Source organism: Lycorma delicatula, chromosome 4 (genome assembly GCF_047948215.1).
Source record: "Lycorma delicatula isolate Av1 chromosome 4, ASM4794821v1, whole genome shotgun sequence".
Taxonomy (NCBI): Eukaryota; Metazoa; Arthropoda; class Insecta; order Hemiptera; family Fulgoridae; genus Lycorma; species Lycorma delicatula.
The window spans coordinates 154,345,793-154,369,732 of record NC_134458.1 but is presented as its reverse complement, the minus strand read 5'-3'; the positions used below and the strand labels follow the sequence as shown (position 1 = coordinate 154,369,732).

Sequence of the window (23,940 nt, the reverse complement as noted above, 5' to 3'; positions counted from 1 at the left end):
GTACCAGGTCCTTCTGCAGCTTGGAGACCAATATCAGCTGCTGCTTCTTCCATCCTGTTGGATCTTTCATCCTGGTACCTTCAGAAAGGCACGTATTAAAAACTTCCAAAAATATATCCTGGTCTACCTGAGCCACCACCTTAATTACTAAATTTGGCAGCCAGTCCAGACTTGGCGTCTTGTCCACTGGTATTTGGGTTATCACCGCAGCAAGCTCATCAGCAATGAAGGGGGGCAGAAGTTCCATTTCTTCCATAACATTAGCCTCTTCTCCATGAGGGAAAAGCCCATCTATTATGCACACCATAATTTGTACATCTCTCATTACAGGTACTTTGGGTTTCAGATCTAACAAAAGCACCCTGTACGATCTGCACCACAGATCTCAGCCCACTTCTGATATCAACTGTTTCCATGCCTTAGCTTTAGACTCACGAATAAGTCCTTTCTTTTTTTCTGTTTAGCCTCCAGTAACTACCGTTTAGATAATAATTCAGAGGATGATATGTATGAATGTGAATGAAGTGCAGTCTTGTACATTCTCAGTTCGACCATACCTGAGATGTGTGGTTAATTGAAACCCAACCACCAAAGAACATCGGTATCCACGATCTAGTATTCAAGTCCGTGTAAAAATAGCTGGCTTTACTATGACTTGAACGCTGGAATTCTCGACTTCCAAATCAGCTGATTTGGGAAGACGTGTTCACCACTAGACCAACCCGGTGTGTTCACGAATAAGTCCTGCGAGCTCATTCCTGCACTCCCTATATTGCATCACATATATGGCTTGAAGGGAGTGCAGGTCATCCACCTCCTCACCCTGTGACATTCCTGCCTTTTCTTGGCGATATCTTGGGTCCACCAATAAGTGGATGGGTGTCCCGATCTACTGTACCTCTGCAGCAAACCCGCACAAGCCTCTTCTAAAGTAAGAGAAAAAGTAGCCGTTTCCTCAGCTGTGGTAGCCCCACACACACCACTGAGATCAAGGACCTCGGCAAGAACTGGGGGGTGTTAGGGTCCTGGTCTAGGACCCTAACACTTCAACCATGGAACACTGGCAGTGTACCTTCATTATGGCTGTTGCAAGATATTGTCATCAATGCAGGCTGGTGATGACTGCCCATGAATTCTTCAGAAATCTGCGCAGCCAACCCCAAATGAATGAACACGATGTAAGACGGGGGATCATCAGTTGGGCAATGGTTACCATGCAGGAGAAACCAATGGTTTTATAAAAGTGGATGTGTTATTACTGTTGTAGATGTTTTCATTTAAAGTACGGCAATGATCCTCCTAGTAAAGACTGTTAAACATTGGTATCAGCAATTTATGGGTACAGGAAGTGTATTACACAAGTTAGAGAAACTTTTCAGAGAAGCCCTGATAATAGACTTGTGAGAGTTTAGAACTGGAAATACCGTAATCGACAATTATGAAGATTCTACACAAGTGCAAAAAACTTCATGCATACAAAATTCAGTCTATTCATACTATTGAAGATGACGATAAACCTCACCATTATAATTTTGTTATGGACATTCTTAGTAAAGTAAATGAAGGTAATGTGTTTGTAGAAAAAGTAATCTTGTTTGAAGAAGCTACTTTCCATGTTTCTGGTCATGTTAACTGTCATAATAATTGGATTTGGGATAGTGAGAATCTTCATGCCATTTAACAGACACATGATAGTCCAAAAATTAACATTTGGTGTGTATTGACTGCTTATAAAGTGATTGGACCATTCTTATTCACCAAGCCAAGTTACTTTTTGGCTAAATATGGTTATTTAGACATGTTATAACAGTATGCAGTACGAAAAATTGAACATTGGCAACCCAACATTTATTTTCAACAGGATGGAGCACCACCACACTTGGGTTACCACATGTTAGGGACTACCTACATGAACAACTTCCTCAATGTTGGATTGGCCTTGATAGACCAATTCCCTGTCCACCTCAGTTCCCTGACATTATGCCACTCAATTTCTTTCTTTGAGAGTTTGCCAAAGACAGGGTGTATGCAATGAAGGTTATCAAATCAATGAACTAAAAAGAAGAATCAAAGTTGTAAGAATAAATCCAGATATTCTTCATAAGGTGTGATGTAAAATTAAATATTGTCTAGACATTTTACACGCCACAAAATCTGCTCATGTGGTACTTGTTTGAAATTAATAAAAGTTGTAAACAGAACTGTGTGAAGCCCTATTCAATAATAAAGGATGCAAAGTACAGTGCTTTGTTATATAACACCTAAAGTGCACTGAATAATTTATGATCACCTTATACTTAAGGAACTCGTATCAATATTTTCATGATGTAGAGCCAAACAGTCAGTTGAATTATATATAATTTTCATGCATTTGCCTTTTTTTGATTTGATTTACAAACTCTCATTTATGTTTACATACGACCTTTTTGAATCTTGTAATGGAGTTGTTATTATGTAATTCTTCCCCCTTATTAGCAGATGTTTTATATGATCTATTACGATTGTGGTTTTATTATTTTTTTTTTTTTTTTGGTGCAGTTACCCTTAAATTAATTGGACTAATTTTCAGACATTATTTTCTTAGTTTTCATTGTATGTATGCCAATTGCACTGCAATTCAGTCATCAGCATTAAACTGGCAGTGCAAAATAAATCTAAAACCACATTTGTCAAGACATATGAAAATAGATTTTTTTTAGAAATCTCATAATCTGCAGATTGTGATTACAGATATCAGTGGTAAGTAAATTGCCTTCCATATGGTTTTGAACTATTTTATTTTTTGGCTGTACTTATTCTTCTTGAATAATCATACCTTCCTGATTTGTTATCTAAAGAACAGAAACTTCAGAAAGACTAATTGAATCCTTCTTCTTTGGCTCTATCATGATCCATCACTGATATTGTTCACATCATATCATTCAACACTTTTTTAATGTTTTTTAATTATATTTTTTACAAAATCATGTTATAAGGTAGCTGGCTCAAAGATTTGATCCTAGTTTAAACAAACAGCAGGTCTAATACAGGATTACTGACGTAATTGATAAACAAGTCAGCTGCTTGTGAAATAGTTTTGAAATAGAGATTAAAACAAGATAGCTGAGGTTGTCAAAGTAAAATCTTGAGGTAGAACCTCCGCCTATGAAATTCAAAAATGAGATTTTTTGGGGGAGAGCAAAAAATCAAAAGAGGAATGATCTCATCCAGTTTTCATCTGGTAATCCAATCAGAAGTCAACATATTCCATCTCCAGATGATGCTGCATTAGATCATCCATCTTTTACATAGGTGTCTTGCAGGACTCTACACCACCAAGGAGCTTAGCAATCCTTTGCCAGCTTTGTCTTCTTGATTTAGGGTTCTCTCTTCCAGATCTGAATCGGATAACTAAGAGATTTAGTTACATCTAAGTTATGTAAACTTGGATTGGTTATACAATCAATGGATATTCCCTTGTGGGAAATACCATTCCTACTGCACTTAACTACTTTATTACGTACTTAGCCATGCTTAAGTGAACTTCATTATATCTTTTCCAAAAGACAACATATTGAACAACGTTTGTGTTGAGTTAGGCACGCACTCAAGGACATTCGATTTTGTGGCATATAAACAAATTTTCCTTTTTCTGTGAGATCAGCAGATCGCAGATCAAGTTCAGATCATCTCATACTCTGATCAAAATCATTCAATTTAGAGTGCATAGTTTTATAATAAATTAAAATATTACAAAAATCAGTAATTAAATATGCTTAAAATAAGATAAAAATTTTAATTTTCGTATGACTGTAATGAAAAGCACAGAAGCAAACATTAAACCAGTAAGAACAAAATCCACTGAAATAATAAAAAATTGGAATAGTAAAGTTGGAAGAAGAATGCAGAAGAGATTTTAGTATTGAAAACAGAGTAAGCTACTCAATCAGAATGGATAGTTTAAGGAATTCATCTGCATTGAATTCACTGCTAGCAATTGTTATTAAAAGTCAAGAAATTATAAAACAACAGTTTTGACCAGAACATTAATGTAAATGCAAAACGTTTTTTTAAATAAGTATTTTAATTTCATTTTCAGTTATTATACCTAACAAAATATTCCTGTTGACCCTGAAGAGTGAAATACGAAGGAAATATTATTGATGCAGTACACATTATGTGATTGAAAATTGGTAAGCAGAGTTTGTAAAAGACATTCACTTTTACTTTGCTTTTTTTTTTTGTCTTCAGTCATTTGACTGGTTTGATGCAGCTCTCCAAGACTCCCTATCTAGTGCTAGTCGTTTCATTTCAGTATACCCTCTACATCCCTAACAATTTGTTTTACATATTCCAAACGTGGCCTGCCTACACAATTTTTTCCTTCTACCTGTCCTTCCAATATTAAAGCGACTATTCCAGGATGCCTTAGTATGTGGCCTATAAGTCTGTCTCTTCTTTTAACTATATTTTTCCAAATGCTTCTTTCTTCATCTATTTGCCGCAATACCTCTTCATTTGTCACTTTATCCACCCATCTGATTTTTAACATTCTCCTATAGCACCACATTTCAAAAGCTTCTAATCTTTTCTTCTCAGATACTCTGATTGTCCAAGTTTCACTTCCATATAAAGCGACACTCCAAACATATACTTTCAAAAATCTTTTCCTGGCATTTAAATTAATTTTTGATGTAAACAAATTATATTTATTACTGAAGGCTCGTTTCGCTTGGGCTATTCGGCATTTTATATCGCTCCTGCTTCGTCAATCTTTAGTAATTCTACTTCCCAAATAACAAAATTCTTCTACCTTCATAATCTTTTCTCCTCCTATTTTCACATTCAGTGGTCCGTCTTTGTTATTTCTACTACATTTCATTACTTTTGTTTTGTTCTTGTTTATTTTCATGCGATAGTTCTTGCGTAGGACTTCATCTATGCCATTCATTGTTTCTTCTAAATCCTTTTACTCTCGGCTAGAATTACTATATCATCAGCAAATCGTAGCATCTTTATCTTTTCACCTTGTACTGTTACTCCGAATCTAAATTGTTCTGTAACATCATTAACTGCTAGTTCCATGTAAAGATTAAAAAGTAACGGAGATAGGGAACATCCTTGTCGGACTCCCTTTCTTATTAAGGCTTCTTTCTTATGTTCTTCAGTTGTTACTGTTGCTGTTTGGTTCCTGTACATGTTAGCAATTGTTCTCTTATCTCTGTATTTGAATCCTAATTTTTTTTAAATGCTGAACATTTTCTTCCAGTCTACGTTATCGAATGCCTTTTCTAGATCTATAAACGCCAAGTATGTTGGTTTGTTTAATCTCTACTATTAATCTAAGGCCTAAAATTGCTTCCCTTGTCCCTATACTTTTCTTGAAACCAAATTGGTCTTCTCCTAACACTTCTTCCACTCTCCTCTCAATTATTCTGTATAGAATTCTAGTTAAGATTTTTGATGCATGACTAGTTAAACTTTTTGTTCTGTATTCTTCACATTTATCTGCCCCTGCTTTCTTTGGTATCATGACTATAACACTTTTTTTGAAGTCTGACTGAAATTCCCCTTTTTCATAAATATTACACACCAGTTTGTATAATCTATCAATCGCTTCCTCACCTGCACTGCGCAGTAATTCTACAGGTATTCCGTCTATATCAGGAGCCTTTCTGCCATTTAAATCTTTTAATGCTCTCCTAAATTCAGATCTCAGTATTGTTTCTCCAATTTCATCCTCCTCAACTTCTTCTTCCTCTATAACATCATTTTCTGATTCATTTCCTCCGTATAACTCTTCAATATATTCCACCCATCTATCGACTTTACCTTTCGTATTATATATTGGTGTACCATCTTTGTTTAACACATTATTAGATTTTAATTTATGTACCCCAAAATTTTCCTTAACTTTCCTGTATGCTCCGTCTATTTTACCAATGTTCATTTCTCTTTCCACTTCTGAACACTTTTCTTTAATCCACTCTTCTTTCGCCACTTTGCACTTCCTGTTTATAGCATTTCTTAATTGCCGATAGTTCCTTTTACTTTCTTCATCACTAGCATTCTTATATTTTCTACGTTCATCCATCAGCTGCAATATATCGTCTGAAACCCAAGGATTTCTACCAGTTCTCTTTATTCTGCCTAAGTTTGCTTCTGCTGATTTAAGAATTTCCTTTTTAACATTCTCCCATTCTTCTTCTACATTTTCTACCTTATCTTTTTTACTCAGACCTCTTGCGATATCCTCCTCAAAAATCTTCTTTACCTCCTCTTCCTCAAGCTTCTCTAAATTCTACAGATTCATCTGACACCTTTTCTTCAGGTTTTTAAACCCCAATCTACATTTCATTATCACCAAATTATGGTCGCTATCAATGTCTGCTCCAGGGTAAGTTTTGCAGTCAACGAGTTGATTTCTAAATCTTTGCTTAACCATGATATAATCTATCTGATACCTTGTAGTATTGCCTGGCTTTTTCCAAATGTATATTCTTCTATTATGATTTTTAAATTGGGTGTTGGCAATTACTAAATTATACTTCGTGCAAAACTCTATAAGTCGGCCCCTCTTTCATTCCTTTTGCCCAGCCCGTATTCACCCACTATATTTCCTTCCTTGCCTTTTCCAATGCTTGCATTCCAATATCCAACTATTATTAAATTTTCATCTCCTTTTACGTGTTTAATTGCTTCATCAATCTCTTCGTATACACACTCTACCTCATCATCATCATGGGCGCTTGTAGGCATATAGACGTTAACAATCGTTGTCGGTTTAGGTTTTGATTTTATCCTTATTACAATGATTGTATCGCTATGCGTTTTGAAATACTCTACTCTCTTCCCTATCTTCTTGTTCATTATGAAACCTACTCCTGCCTGCCCATTATTTGAAGCTGAGTTAATTACTCTTAAATCACCTGACCAAAAGTCGCCTTACTCTTCCCACCGAATCTCACTAATTCCTACTACATCCACATCATTTATCCTATCCAATTCTCTTTTTAAATTTTCTAGCCTACCAACCTTTTTTAAGCTTCTAACATTCCACGCTCCGACTCGTAGAATGTTATTTTTTAATTTTCTGGTGACCCCTTCCTTAGTAGTCCTTTTCTTTGCTATGAATGCAAATTTCTGCTGTAAGTGATTATAAATGTTCTATATTTCTTATTACTTATAAAAAATTATAACTACTTTTGACTCTGTTGGAATTATCAGATCACAATCAAAATGTTATAGATTTTGTAAGCAATGCTTTATAGATATTGTTGATAAAAAGTAATTGTACATTGGTGTGAATGTAAAAATTTCTTTCAAGGCTTTGAAAACAATCCCATACTCACTTACAACTACATCTTACAAAGGAAAGACATTGAAGAAAAACATTGAAAAGATATTCTGAATTTCTTTTACTTTTTGTGGTAATCACTTCATTTTTTTTATTTGGTTGTTTCATTTATGTATATATAATTTTTTTTTAGAATTGTGATATGGTAGATGAGATGAAGGTTGAAGCAATGGAACTCTGTGTGACGGCTTGTGAGAAACATGCTGCAAATAATGAGGTAAATAAACGTAATAAAAAACTTATTTGTTGGTAATAAACATGTCAGGGCCTCTAAATATGTGGGAAAACTGATAAAATTTGCAAAATCATTGGATTTTTAATGGCTTTATATTTACTTCATGAGAAAAATTAACTTGTAAGTTAATATTATGTAAATTGAGTATTTATGTGCAACATCATTGTTATTTTAGTTTATAGAAATGTAATAAATTCATCTTATTTATTTATTTACTTTTTTAAAGTACAAAAAAGGTATTAATAAATAAGCTGACTATTAGAATGATAAAATTAAAATGTGCCAACAATAAAAGATGGCTTTTCATCTTTACTTTCAGTTATGACTTACATTAAAAAATAACTGAATTACAAATATAGTAATTATATAATTAAAAAAAAAGAAAAAGGAATAGTAAAAACAACTTTGTATATTTAATTTATTCTATTTAATAACAGATTCCTTTATATATTCCAATAGATTTATTTTTATATTATTTTCAAAGTTAATTAATCTGTTTCTTAAAAACTTTTTTATCTTTAATGTTACTCTTTTGTTTTTTATTATTTTAATTCTGTTTCTTAAATCTTAAGTATTAGATATTATATAAAGATAAAATTCATTTTTTCTTTTTTGTCTTCAGTGATTTGACTGGTTTGATGCAGCTCTCCAAGATTCCCTATCTAGTGCTAGTCGTTTCATTTCGGTATACCCCCTACATCCTACATCCCTAACAATTTGTTTTACATATTCCAAACGTTGCCTGCCTACACAATATGTTCCTTCTACCTGTCCCTCCAATATTGAAGCGACTATTACAGGATGCCTTAATGTATGGCCTATAAGTCTGTCTCTTCTTTTAACTATATTTTTCCAAATGCTTCTTTCTTCATCTATTTGCCGCAATACCTCTTCATTTGTCACTTTAAGCACCCATCTGATTTTTAACATTCTCCTGTAGCACCACATTTCAAAAGCTTCTAATCTTTTCTTCTCAGATACTTCGATCGTCCAAGTTTCACTTCCATATTAAGCGACACTCCAAACATATACTTTCAAAAATCTTTTCCTGACATTTAAATTAATTTTTGATGTAAACAAATTGTATTTCTGACTGAAGGCTCGTTTCGCCTGTGCTATTCGGCATTTTATACCGCTCCTGCTTCGTCCATCTGTAGTAATTCTACTTCCCAAATAACAAAATTCTTCTACCTCCATAATCTTTTCTCCTCCTATTTTTACATTCAGTGGTCCATCTTTGTTATTTCTACTACATTTCATTATTTCATTCATTGTTTCTTCTAAATCCTTTTAACTCTCAGCTAGAATTTATCATTAGCAAATCGTAACATCTTTTGTCCATCTTTGTTATTTCTACTACATTTCATTACTTTCATTTTGTTGTTGTTTATTTTCATCCGGTAGTTCTTGCGTAGGACTTCATCCATGCCATTCATTGTTTCTTCTAAATTTTAACTCTCAGCTAGAATTACTTTATCATTAGCAAATCGTAGCATCTTTATCTTTTCACCTTGTACTGTTACTCCAAATCTAAATTGATCTATATGAATCTAAATTAAATTATTAACTTTATTATCTAAGCAAATTTTTGCTTTAAATTAATATTCCTTAAATGCTGCTATTGGAGGCAGAGTGTTATTATGTACAGGTGTTTAACTTAAAAGAGAGTTTAACTTAAAACACCACTTAGTAGTGTATACTACATATTTTTGTTAAAATGCATATATTTGTGTGAGATTGATAAAATAATGTGGAAGATGTTGTACGACTGGAGCTGGAGTGGGGAGGACTGTTAATTGCCTGCACATTTAAGTATTGCCAGTCTATATTACACAGACTGGCAGTATTCAAATGTAGAGCATTGGCTTTTGAACTAAGTTGCATAATTGTGTGTTTGTTAAGATGTAGTTAACTATTGAAGAATGTGTATTCATGATGGAAACTTATTTAGAGATGAAATCTCATGTGTGTCGATGAAAGTTCAGGGAGAAATTTGAAAAGGAAGCACCAGTGAAAAATGATATTCAGAAGTTGGTTAAAAAGTTTCCTGAAACACGTTTGGTGTTAGACCAGAAACATGCCTGGCAGAATTTTAACAATGCAGGTTGCACAGGACATTAAAGTGGCAGTTACAAGGGTTTGTTTTTTTTTTTTTTTTTTTTTTTTTTTTTTTTTTTTTTTTTTTTATTTTTTTGTTTCATCTGCTCGTAAATCTTTGCAGAAACTAAGCTGGGAAAAGAACATTTCACTAGGTTCAGTCCACCACTGCAGTGAAGAGAATGCTGAAATGTTATCCATATGAAATGCAGGTTTTCCATGAGCAAACTAATGCTGATTATGGTAAAGAATTCACTACTGTCAATGATTCAAGAACTTCATTAGAGGCAGCATTGGCATTTTAGATCAAGTTTTTTTCAAAGATGAAACATGGTTTCACCTTAGTGGGTATGTTAATAGTAATAGTCAGAACTACCAGACCTGGAGTACTGAAAACCTGCACATTTTCTTTGCATCTTCCATACATTCACAAAAAATAGGCATATGTTGTGCGGTTTCAGGGTGACAATAGGATCCTTGTTCTTTGAAAAAAATGTGGATGCTGCGGTCTACCAAGAAATTATACAATAGTTAACAGCCGTACTACAAGAGGATGAGCATGATTGCTGGTTGTAACGGGACAGTGTTGCATGTCATACAGTTCACTCTACTATGGAGATGGTACATGATTTTTTCAGTGGAAGAATCATTCTAAAGGATGTGACCACCAAGATTCCCTGATCTGATTAGTCAGAGTTTTTTCTGTGACTTGTTTTTATGTTCAACACTCTGTAGTTTGATATGATAGTGGTATTTAAATTAAATTTTGAAGAATATTTGTTATTTGTGATGTGCCCAATGATTGTGTTTGACTTAAAATGTGTTTGTTAATTTAAAATGTTGTTTTTATGGGTTTTTTTACATTTTGAGCTGCTCAGGTATTGTGTCTAGTTAACTGCCTAGGATCATTCTTGGTATGTAAGCTTTTTATGTTGCGGATGATGTTTATGTTTCAGTGTGATGATTTATGAAAATGAACGCTGTGTTGGAATTAAATATTGCATAAATTGCACATTTTCAGACAAAACTCAAATAAATTAATAATTTTGATTTACCTGGTATATATAAACTTGATTGCTCCAGTGTTAATAAGTACTACATATAGGAAATAGAGTGCATCCTTTCATAGTAGCAAATTACTATATATAATGGTATTCACTCCTCTGTTGAATTCACTTTTGCAAGCCATATGCACAAACTTCAATAACAAAATAAAAATCTCACATGTAAACAATAAAGAAAGGAAACTGGACATGCTTTAATGTATACAAACATATATAAATAGCATTCTGAATAATTAACAAAGTTTAAATAATATATAAAATACAAGGAATGGCTGAAATGTAATGAGAAAATAAAAGTCACAATAAACAGTAGGTGCTGTCATGTTGTCATTTCATTTCCCATTTACGAACATTACAAAACTCTTTGACCCACGCCCTTTCGTTTTCTGTCAGTCACCATTGTTATGGAATCAAATGTACATATTATGTCAGCATGTCTAAAATAACTTCAGTGATTGAATTTAAACAGCAGAAAAGTGAACACTACTGACATTCATCATTGTCTAAAAGCTGTTTATAGTATGAAACTGTTGACCAAAGTACTCTGAATAGGTTGGCAATAAAATTTTATCATCAGTAGTTGGTAAAGCAAATACTGAGGAAGAATTTCAATGTTCTGTGATCGATGAGAAGCGCCAAAAGGAGGTGGATGAATTTCTTCAAAATGACTGTGTTGCATTACACAATAATGCATCGTTACCCAGATAGGTATACTGAAAGAACGATTAGGACACATTGTTGTTCAACTGGGCTCCTGTAAAATCAATGTACAACAGGTGCCACATAAACTCATACTAAAGAACAAAAGATTATGAAAAAAATGTTGTGAACAGCTTCTGATATGTTATTGTGATAAGGGAAATGACTTCCATTTCAATATTTGTGATTGGAAAAGAAACTTGGGTGCATCATTATGACCAGAAGAAAAACAATAAGAAAAGTTCAAAACACAAACCTCTGAAAAATAACTTTCTTGACAGTGTTCTGGGATTCCTATACCTGTGCGTGACTGACTACTTGGACCCTGGCTGGTCCATAAATTTTGTGCAATGCATACATGTTAAAACACCTTAGGTGATTTGTGTCCTGATCGACAATCCACTGAGCCTATACCAAATAAATGTAAGTTTTTATAGCAAATAAAATATATTTTTACGCCATATTTGTTTCATTTAAGTATCTTTTCATTTACAAGTTATAGTAATGAAATGTGAATTACATTTAACCTCCCCTTATGTATATATATATATATACATCCACATTATTTTTACATATTATAAATAGCAAAGATCCTTTAAAAAGTAATTTTAAACACCAGAACCAAATTCAAGAGCACCCTAACCATCAGCACTCAGCAGTCTATGAAGAAGCTTAATGTAGAAAAACTTTCTCTGTAGAAAGTGTACGTCAATTTTCAAAATCATAATTTTTTTTAACGCACAGTATAACTTTTGTATCAAAATTCATTTAACCTTTTATCATTTTATATAATACATTATAATATTTTTAATGCTAAATAATTTTTTTTTTTTTTTTTTTAGGCAGCAGCAAGAATGATTAAAGAGATGATGGATAAGAAGTTTGGTCCATCATGGCATGCTGTAGTTGGGGAAGGATATGGCTTTGAAATATCTTATGAATGTAAGAGTTTATTGTATATGTTTTTTGGTGGCAATGTTGCCATATGCATATGGAAGTGTTCTTAGCCATGTTTTGTTATTGTTACCATCATTACCATTAAAGCTATTTCAGATCACAGATTACTATTGTATTATGATACATATTACGTATGTGTATACCATTTCAGTATTATTTGAAATTTATTTATTATATTTTATATTAAAATTTTATTTTTTTGGTTTTTTTATGTACGTACTGTTTATTTACTGTTTTTATGAATATTTATAAAATGGGCTGTTTATTTTTTTCTGAGTGTAATTACAAATTGTAATTAATTTATCATTATATTATATTCTATGGTAATAAGACATAAATACAGTAAAATATGACAAAGTTAAAACCACCTTTATTCAACAATCACATGTTTGAATGGAAATTTTGTTTTTTGAATGCTTGCTATTTAAAAAAAAAATTGACTATTTTATTTCTGTTATATAAAGAATGTAAGTATTTCTTAATTTGTAGCTAGTCCCAGTCCCAGCCAAAAAAAGGCAGGTATAATGCAAGCCATAATAGCCATTTATCAGATGAATGGTGGTTTACAGAGTTTTAGAATAAAATTGTTAATTAAGCTTGGCATATAGAGCCCTCCTGTATTTCTATATCGTTGCCTTTATTCTAAAATTTTACCTTCTGCTTACTGCAAATTGCATATTTTCTTAATTTCCTCAATAAAAGGCCAAGAGGATAATAAATATCATTCTGAGTGGATTTTTATTGAAATATTAATAGATTATTCATATTAAATACTCTATTAATATCAAACTAATGGTAATAAAAGGGTTGAAAAAATGGAAACTTTGGTTAATATTAGGCGCATTTTAATTTTTAAATCCAATTTAATATTATGTAAGTAATATTTTACATACTTTTTCCTCATTTTATTAATTATATTACTCCCTCTCAATCTTTATGCTGTCATCTGGCTGATAGTCATTTATTTCCCAGACAGTGAGTGTCAGATTTTACTGTATTTAATATTTTAATTAGTTTTAAAAAAATATTTTTTTCCTTACTAACCAAATCAGATTTAAAATATACATGATATAGATAAAAACAAACATTTTCATTAACAAACAGTAATTTTTGTTTGTGACAAATAGGAATAATATTGGTTGTATTACATTGTGAATTTAGCAGAAAATATTTACCGGTAGTTTTTTGAATCTGGAAGATGTGGGTTTAGAATGTGGTCAAAAAGTGTCTGATCATGTGTTATATCTCTGTTTTTTTTTAAGTTTCTTAGTGTGTTCGCATGTTAATGTGCATATATGATCAGGAAAATAATGAGAATTTTAATTTTTTCTTATTCTTCAACATTGATATCATCCCCTTCAAATTAATACCCCAGAGATGCGACATACTTATGCCAGTGTTTCTTCCAATCCTCTAAACATATAAAAAGTTTTTTTTTTATAGGCTTAGGTTATGGATTGGGTATAAGCTAGGTTCACTTAAGAAATTTTTTTTTTGTATTTAATCTATTATTGCAAATCACTGACCTTTTAATATTATCATAATCATTAGGAACAAGAAAAGGTTGCAGGATGCCATTCTGGAGAATATGGAGGCTATGGCATTAGTATGGTATTATTTTTGGCTAAATAAACACAAATTATTAGTGAAGTCAGAGCTGAATTGTTATTGTGGTGCAAAATCAAAAAATTGTTTGCTCACATTTGTGGCCATTTTCTTTGAATTCCCTCTCATAAGTGGCGTAAAACTGCTAATTAATACTGTTTTTTGACCGTACAACCTTGTGGCAAGAATTCATAATGGATATCGAAATTTTAATTGGAAAAAAACAGCAAGGAGAATCTTAACATTGGCAACATTAACATCAAACTTTGTGTGTTTTTTTTTTTGTTATGGTTTTTCATAAAGCTTCCATCGGATGATGGAATATTTTAACCAATATTCAATATCATAACCATATTCCTACATTTCATCACCTGTTATGATATGTTTGAATAATTCTGAGTCATCAGCAGTGTCTGCTAAAATTCATCTATGATTTTGCTTTTGTTGAAAATTTTGGATCAAAATTTGCTGCTACTCATTTCATACCCAAAATACCAGTCAAAATTGTTTCACAAGAGTCATAGAGAGGTTACAGTCACTTCAGCAACTTCTAACTTCTCTAATAATGATCCAATGATTATTAATCACAATGTCCTTTATTTTGTCAATATTTTTATGGTTGTGTTAAAATGTCATCATGGCCTTGAAACCATTAGTACCATCATCCTTTAATCCTTTGTGTTGATTAACATCTTCACCAAAAGTCTTCTCCATCATCACTTCACAACATTTTATTCCATTTTTAATTAAATATTTAATGGAGATACTTTATTCCGACATTTTCAAACAAAATAAGTTACCACTTGTAATAAACTATATCATAATTACTCAGCTACCAGATTTGAAGTACAATGTAATATGGCTGAAAATGCTAAACGTTTATAAAATTCTGCCATTATGTGGAAAAAGACAGCACACAAGAATTAAAAAGTTCTCATCACTTCTTTATCCACCTTTTACACTTGGAACAATTTTGTCATTAATACTAACTGTCGAATTTTTATTAACTACAAGATTATTAATGATTTAATAATATTCTTTTATTATGTTTATTTATTAATTTAAATATCAGAAATTTTCTGTACGGTGCACAGTGAGACATATTGATAAACAAGAAAAGATAAGAGAACAAAAATTGCCTACTTTATAGAGTATATAGAAAAGCCTTGTTTTTGAAATAGTGATTAAAAATACTAAATACTCTTATAGTGATTAAAAATACCTAAAGTAATAATTTTTACCAATACAATTTCAAAGAGAAAAAGAGGAAGGCATCATTATTGACATGAACTTAACAAAAAGTTAGAACATTCAGAATTAGAATTAGAAATAAAAATGTTTACACCCATTGCAATTAGATTTAAGGAAGTCGTTATAGGGTCAGGGTTGGGCACTTTTGTTTGAATCATGGGTGATTCTTGATGATTTCTGTAAGACCTTGTAATTGTCCATCATATAATTACTGTCTGACTGTTAAACATTTGCTTCTCATTTACAAATGATATGATTCTGTAAAGCAGCAACTTAACTTACCTATTAGGTTTTTATGAACATTCTTTTTTTTCAAACTATTTTTATTTAAAATTTGTACTTTTTTTATTAACAAGGATTCTTTAAATTGTTATATTTTCCTTGTTAATCTTGAGTTAATGTTATTTTTAATAATCCATTTAACCTCAGGGCAAGTGAATTCAATGAAGGAACCAAAATATAATAATAATTTCATATTTGTGTTTCTTTTTCTGTCTTATCAATATATTTCATGACACATTTAATAGTTTGATTCAACAATCCTTCAGTAGTCTTTGGTGAAGAGATATATTCTCAATAAAAATGTCCTTCATCATGCAGATCTTGTAAACCACTCCCTATTTACATGCTTTAAAGACTGTTGAGGAAATTTAATGATCCTAAATTATTAAAGCTTGATAAAAAAGTGCTTATAAATGATGGTGCCTACTATATAAATCCTGAACCTATTTTAAAAGTTATTTTTCCAACTTGACATATTTTCCACATTTTGGTCGCCATAAACCCATTTATCATTACTGGCACTATGGTAAGGACTGTAATGATACAGGACTGTGTTTTCCACAGTAATAAGCATATGCTTATAAAATATTCTCTTCCTAAACCATGATCGCTATTTTCTTCTATAAACTGCATCACAAAACTTGTTTACAAAAACTATTGCTGTTAATACTTGAATTTATATTTATATAGTAACTTATGTAATTAGGTTCCTAATACTTAACACACTCTGGTAATTGTAAGAACAATATGACCTATATTTTAAAACTCTGTATGTCTTATGTGAACATTTTAATATTTAACAGTTGATAGAGTGAGGGTTGGAATAAAGGTAACAGCTTATGCTAACCACTTGTACAAGGATAGTAATTGTTAACGAGGAAGATTAAAATGTGCAACCAAAAATATTTCTTTATAATGTAAAATACATCTATTAAATTTTCAATTTGGTCTGGTTTGTTAGAAAAATAATAGCTTTGTATAAATAATTTTCTTTACCATTTTTAGAAGGAAATCAAACTTATTAAATAAGAGAAAATTAATTGAAGTGGATCTTACATGCTTTAAAATATTAATTAAATTTTTATGAAAGATTTATTTTAAATATTTTTTTTCATAATTTTATCAGTCAATATTATATAATATATACTACGTTTCTAGTCAGATTCATGATTAAATATTATAGATTTATGTACTTAAAACATTTTTGTAATTTTTTTATTTATATAAACTAAAAAGTCAAAAGGAAAATCATGATAAAATTTATATTTTAATTTATGTTGTTGAGCATTCATTTAATTTTTACTGTTTTATGAAATAAATTTGCTAATTAATTTTTTTATATTAAATTTAATTACATTTAATTGTTCATTGTCATTTTATGTGTATTATATGTGAAGCGCTTCATCTGAAAATACGCTTTATAAAATAATTAGATACTGTGTCAGTATTATTAAAAAAATGAATATTCTTTGAGTTACATACATAAAAATAAGTCCAGATTTGTGAAAAAAGGATTTTTAAAAAAAGATTTTTAATTTTAAAATTTGAATTAAAAAAAATATTTATATTTATTTAAGCAAAGAATAATTTAATTAAATAAAACCAAAACACTTGTACTGTTAAGTTCTAATCCATTAAAAATTTGCTTTCAGATTTCTCGAAATCACCAGTTTTTTAAAAATATTTTGAGTTTAAATTGTGTCATGTGTCATCACTATTCAGTTTTCAATCATCATAATGTGGAAATTAGTTAAAATTGGCAGATTGTAAACAAAATTGTTATTGGCTAATTTGAGTAGATTCATTCTTCAGTTGCGACTACCTGTTTTTTTTTGTTTTTTTTTAATTGTACATGGTTTGCTAAAAAAAAAAAAAAAAAATATTTTAAAGAATTTTCAATATATTCATAAAAAGTCTTTAAGTCCTTTTTAATAAATTTCAAAAAAGGAGGAAATTCTTAATTTTGATATTCAAAATATTAACATATGAAAATTCAGAAAGCTACTGGGAAAAATGTGAGTAAAAAATGTACAGAAACTTATGATCATGCTCCTTGGCAATCTGTACATTTTTTTGCATTTCTTTTTTGATTTTTAACTTTATAATAGTAAATAAAAACTTTAATAGCATATTTTACATTCCAGGGACTCTTTATCTTGTATTTGGTAGCAGTCTGTGTAGGTTCTTTACATTCCTTTTAACTAAAGATACAGATTTCTGAACTTTATTGCAAACAGTTTTTAGTCTGTTTATCTGATTATTTTTTTTAAAAGTTAATTTTATTAATACAGTTACAATTGTTGTTGTATATGTTTTGGTTTCATTTAGCCAAATTATATATATACTAGCCAGATTATATATACTTATTAAAACTTTGTTTTGTGTTTAGTACAAGTAAGGGTATCTAATAATATTGAAATTATAACATCAAAATTAATAAGTAAAAGGACTTTATTATTTTGTAATTTATTGTAGAAATTAAAAAAAAATGTTATTGGAATCTATAAATTCTTAATTTTGTTGTGGTTTTGTGACTTTCAGTTTTAATTAAGTAATGTAAGATGTTTGTTATGACTGAAAATTTTTTGTGTTTACAATATTGTATTATTTTAGCTTAAAACCTGTGCACACTAGACAGGAATCAAGGCTTTTTTCTTATCAGATTAAGATTAAGTGGTGAAGATTTGCTTTTTAAGAAACTATAATATTTTCCCACTATATGTAAAAAGAATCGGGCCCACTTCATTCTAAATAAGACAAGTTGAATCTGTAATTTAATTAGATATATTTTTCATCAGTATGGTTCATGAATCGACTGCTCAAGATTTTTGCAAGGGTTTTCTGTTGTATAATTGTATATGTTCATGCTGGTAGGTAATGAAGATTATTTTAAATTATGAACTAAAACAATAAATCAAACCAAACATTAATAAATATAATTTATTTAAAACTGACATCATAATATTTTTAATCGCTCTTGTGACCATCTTCTGAGACTGGTGCTGTTATCTTACTCTAATATCTATTTGACGGCAATTTTTTTTTAATTTTTATTACCCAGAAATATATTTAATATGGGATTAAAAAGTGTGTTGGTTTAATGCAAGACTTCTCAGTGCTTCCATATCATTTTTAAGATCATGTAGACCTGAACACTATACAATAGCTTGCAAATACAAATGGATACAATATCATTTTCATTGAGACACTCGTAATAAATTAGAGTTAACAAGTAAATAAAAGTTAACAAAAAAATTAAATTAATAGAAATAAAGAAAGATTGACAGAAAATAGCTCTCAAATTATAATAAAAAATTTTATACTATGTGCAGCCTTCAAAACATTAAAATAAACAGTATAAAATAATCTCTTTATCAGACACAATTTCCTTTATATAAATTACTAGCTAATACCTGTCATGTGTAGCAGTACCACACAAAAAAAGAAAGTGTTTGTGTTTAATTCTGTATATTCAAGTGCTTTTGGATACACAATATTTTCTGTTGCATACACGAATAAAGCAAATTTTCCGACGTGTGAGCAGGCCACATACAGCTGTCCATGTGAGAAGCATGGATTTTCCAAATTTAGTCCACACACTTGTAGCGATTGCCCCTGTGCTTAGTTGATGGTCATTGTAAATGTGAGTTGCACTGGAAACTGCAAACGTTTGAATTCGAATGGCATATCTGTCGGAATCATTGGGATGCGTGGCAACAGTAAATCAACTTTAAATATTCCATTTAAAATTGTAGTTTCAATGATATTGTTAAATATGTGAAATAAGTGAAATGAGAAAAGTTTTGCCTGTGCCTCCGGGTGCATCTAGGAAATACAGTTTGTTGCTTTGTCTTTGTATTTTTAAATACAACATAAATATGTGATTCTTAAATTTGAGGGCACTGCAATACGCCTAATTTATCCATCTTTCCAATAACCATACTTGGATAAAGACTAATCGTAATGGAATGCACAAAGATTTAAATCAGTGTGCAGTGTTTGTTTGGATCAAGCAGTGCGTGCTCATACGGTTTCCAGTCTTGTTTCCCGTTGCTCGTCTGTTTCAGATGAAGAGGCTCGAGCAGTGCGAACTTGTACAGTTTCCAGTCTTGCTTCCTGTTGCTCGTCTGTCTGTGAAGCTCATAATGTCTTTTTTTTTGTGCTTGAGGTGTAGATTGACCAGTCGCTTGTTGTTTGGGTGGCATAATTGATTTGACAGCAAAAGTAATGCTTTGTGATGACTACAACCGTATGCAAATTTGTCAAATACTTGATTTTCTACACTTTAATTGATTTGATAGCAAAAGTAATGCTTGATGACGACTGCTGGAATGGATGATCTTTAGTCATGAGTTTGATATGATAAACCTGAAGATGTTATTACATTTCTGTGAAAATAAATTAAGGGATGGGTTGGTTTCCATTTAACCCACAAATTATCATCTCTAGTGAATGCTTGTAGTGAAAAAGTAGCGAGGGAATTTTTGAAAATAATATTGCAAATCATGTAATTTAAAAATTTAAGGCATTTTTAAAGGTTAGTGTGAGCAGTTAATAAAAAAACAATTTCTCATTTTCTCCTTCCTACCAAATAAAAAAATTTAAATGTTTACAATTTTTTGGTTCGTGCATGACTTTTCATGCATGAGTGTTGGAAGTTAGCAGCCCCTCTCATGGATCTGATGAAAGAAGAGGGATAATTTTTTTATTGGGTTTTTTTTTTATACAATGTTGTGAACTTATGTAACATGCTTTCCTCTTTTCCTTTACTCAAGTAATTATTTTTATTGTTATTAAACAGTATGTTACAATTTTAAAACTATTTTGAGAGATGTTGGGGTTAAATTTAACCAGGAAAGTTAACATTTTTTATAGCTTGCCAGTTTTTAAAAAAATTAAAATAATAAAAAATTAATAAATTCAGATTATCTCACAATTTTATTTTTTAAAAATTCAATGTCAAGCATTATGCAATACTTAATACACTAGAATAATTTTTATAACTTGTAATGTTAGTAATATGTATGTTTTATTTATTTATTTTTAATTATATTAAATTTAATGATTATTTCTTATTAGCAATTCAGGGTTACCATTTTAATTTCAATAAATTGTAGGTTTTTTTTTAGTACTCTAGCACATATAATTTATTTATATTAGAGAATTAAGACTTACTCGGTGATAATAATTATTATTATTGTAATAATTATCAGTATTAATTATAATAATGTTAATTATGATAATATTATTAAATAATTAAAACATTTATTAGTATTTTTTAAAACAATTATTGTCATATTTTTATACTTCATTTATTATTACATGTATATCATTAGGCCTAGTGCTGTATGTAAAATACATTAATCGTTTCATGTCTCTTAATACTCATTAATATGCTGTTTTCATAATAGTACATGTATGTTTATCATGTACCTTTGGTAATTTGTACTATAATAAATATATACTTCTTGGTCAACTCAGTAAAACCTTAATTTTTCATTCAAATTCATCACCTTATATTGTTCACAAGAAAAAGTTGAGTGAAAGCTTTATCTGTGCTGTAGTTTTTTTGTTTTTTTTTTCAGAAGTTAGTGTTGAAAAAATTATTCATTGTTCATCTGTTACTGGTTTTATTTTGTTTGCAGTTACTGTGTTATAGAAAGATAAAAACCCATATTCTTCCATTGATCCATATTTCAAGCAAATTTTAAAGTTGTTTATTATAAAAGATTGCATTAAATTAAATTCAGGTAATCAGAATAAATTGTTAAAGTATATTAAATCCTGGACAAGAAATTTTTCTACTTTTGACAACCTCCCAACTAGTAGTCAATCCATTTTTGGGTTATCTCTTTTCCATCTTTGGCTATTTTTGATCTTTGGATATATATTAGTGTTCAGTTAGTTGCTAAAATCACTGGCTATCAGTGGAGCAGCTTCTTCCATAGTTTTACTTCATTTTTATGAAAATTAAGGTTCTACAGTCAGGTCTTATTATTATACTTGTAAACTAAATGGAACAAGATTGTTTAATCTAATTAAAATTAATTGAAAATTTCACTGAATTTAAATTAAGCTCTTTCCTCATTGAACAGCTGTAATAATTAACTGCTTATTTTGTGTGCTTCAACTGATAAAACGCTTCCAAAAATTAAAAAGTGCTTTTTATATAAGTTAAATTTATATTGAACTTGCCTTTAGCGGATTATTTTTTTGGTAGCTATTGATTGCAATGCACAGTACATGTGTGTGTAATATATATATATATATATATATATATATATATATATAAATTTAAAGAAGAAAATGTTTTATTTCTGTGTATCTAGTGTAAACTGAATGAATTTTGAATCAAAAGAATAATGTAGTATTTTCTATATTTTGTGACTTTGACTAGGTTTATGCCTGTACATTAGTATTATTGCATTTAATTAGAACATGAAAAAGGCTGATTTCATTGTTGATTTTCATCCATGGGAAAATATAGCACTTGGTTTGGAAGAAATCTTAAGATAATTATGTAAGGTATAATAATACCTTACATACTACTTATTGGGGCAAAGATTGAATTTTATATCATTTTTAAACCATATCATATTTTATTGTTGTACAGTTTTATTTGTTTTAATGTTTTAAATCCAACTTTTAAAGTTAGCTGTTTCAGCTCTTTTGCTTCATATAAGTGTTTAATCTAATACAGACCTTGTACTTACTTATCTGTGTAAGTGTTTTGCTGGGGAGTATTTTGAAACAACTATGTTCTTGTTTTTGCAGATGGCTAAAGATTTGCACATTTAATGGAAAATTTTTTTTCTTCAATTTTGTGGTTAATTGAAATTATAAATAATTGTAAATGTTGTTAAATGAAAAAGTATAGAATGAAAATAAATACAGAAAACACTGAAGTAATGGAACTAAATAACAAAGAGGAATTAGCAGTAACGACAAGTGAAGGAAGAGTAGAAAAAAATTACAAATATATAGGGACTATTGTGACAGAGGACTGGAAGTAAAAGGAAGGATAGCAAAGGCAAAGGAAGCCTCCAATTAAGAAATTACTATGTAGTAAAAGTGCAGACAGTTAAGGAAGAACTAACCAAATGCTATGTTTGTAATGTCTTGTATGGAAGTGAAGCATGGAAAATGAGGAAGAGGGAGAAGGACTTTTGAGATGTGAATATGGAGGAAGTAAGATGGTCCAATAAACGAAGAATGAAGAAGTAATAAACAGGATTAAAAAAGAAAGTGTACTTGTGCAGGAAGTCCAAAAAAGAAAAGGAAACCAGTTAGGCATATGGTTAGAGGAAGTGGAATCTGGACAACTGCATTGGAAAGATCAGTAGAAGGTTAAAAGAAGAATGAAGTTAATAGATGAGGTGAAGATTTGAAACTACAAGCGGTAAAAGTAGGCTTGGGACAGCAGTGGATTATGGGACTTTCCACTGGATGATGACTGTGAAGTGTTAAAACATTAAGCTCAGTGCAAAAAAATGTTTTCTTATATTTACTGAGAGCTAATAACAGCAATTATTTTTATATCACCACATTGAAATATATGAGATGTGCCAAAATATATAACATCATCAAAATATATGAGACTGATAAAATCAGATCTTAAATATAATTCACCACTAATTTTTTATATAAGTTAATAATATTGCAGAACATTAATATTGCACTAGAGGAAAATTAATAAAAAAGGGGTACAATTTATACCATAATTTCTACAAGGTTTCTTCAAATAAATTGAAATTCTCAAGAATAGTGCAGAAAGGGTCAAATTTAAATACAGTATAATGCTTTATATTTTTCAAATTATTTCTAAGAAATATCTCTTGAAAGATAAGCTTTTCCTATTGTGATACATACTACAACTTTATCATATAAATTCTAGTTTAAAGCATTTCATTACTGTTACCTGTGCTTGCTTAACTATTAATTGCAGTATTAGCATTGCATGTGATCATAGCATCATTTATAATTAAGTTCTATAATTGGTTATATATTACATTTGTTAACTAGTATAATTGAGGTTTTACTGTATATACTTCATATTTATTGTTTACAGCATTTATTAATATGGATTACGCTAATGTACTTTTCTTTGTCATGTTACTTACATTCTATTTAATAATACTCATTTATGTAATTTTAATGTAATAATTGCCATACATAATATTTTTGAGACTCATGATTAAATCATGTGGGTTTTTTATTTTTTTAAATATTTTATGTTTATATATAAGTTCTTTGTTTATATAATATAGTAGTTTATTATATATATATATATATTTAAAATTTTCTTCAAATTTGATCTGCTGATTTATTATTGTCTGATTCCTTTTTTCTCATGTTGTATTAGTTTTAAACGTGTCCTAATTTCTGAATGGAATCTTAAGTAAAGAAAGTTTTAA

At 30.1% G+C, this 23,940-nt stretch overlaps 1 protein-coding gene across 4 annotated transcripts in view; it reads left to right on the top strand.

The window, feature by feature from the left end:
• Window positions 1–23,681, top strand: part of LOC142323982 (dynein axonemal light chain 4) — a 29,183-nt gene extending 5,502 nt beyond the window's left edge. The window contains exons 2-5 of one of the 4 annotated variants that reach the window (XR_012756186.1): window positions 7,470–7,553; window positions 12,274–12,373; window positions 17,179–17,541; window positions 22,301–23,681. Coding sequence is in view for 3 of the 4 variants with exons in the window: in XM_075364445.1 (XP_075220560.1) it covers window positions 7,470–7,553; window positions 12,274–12,438 (249 nt within the window). In the remaining variant the exon portion in view is untranslated. Of the gene's footprint in view, window positions 1–7,469; window positions 7,554–12,273; window positions 12,503–17,178; window positions 17,873–22,300 lie in introns of those variants that run through there. The other 3 variants (XM_075364447.1, XM_075364446.1, XM_075364445.1) reach the window with 3 other exon arrangements.
• The last annotated feature ends 259 nt before the right edge of the window (window positions 23,682–23,940 follow it).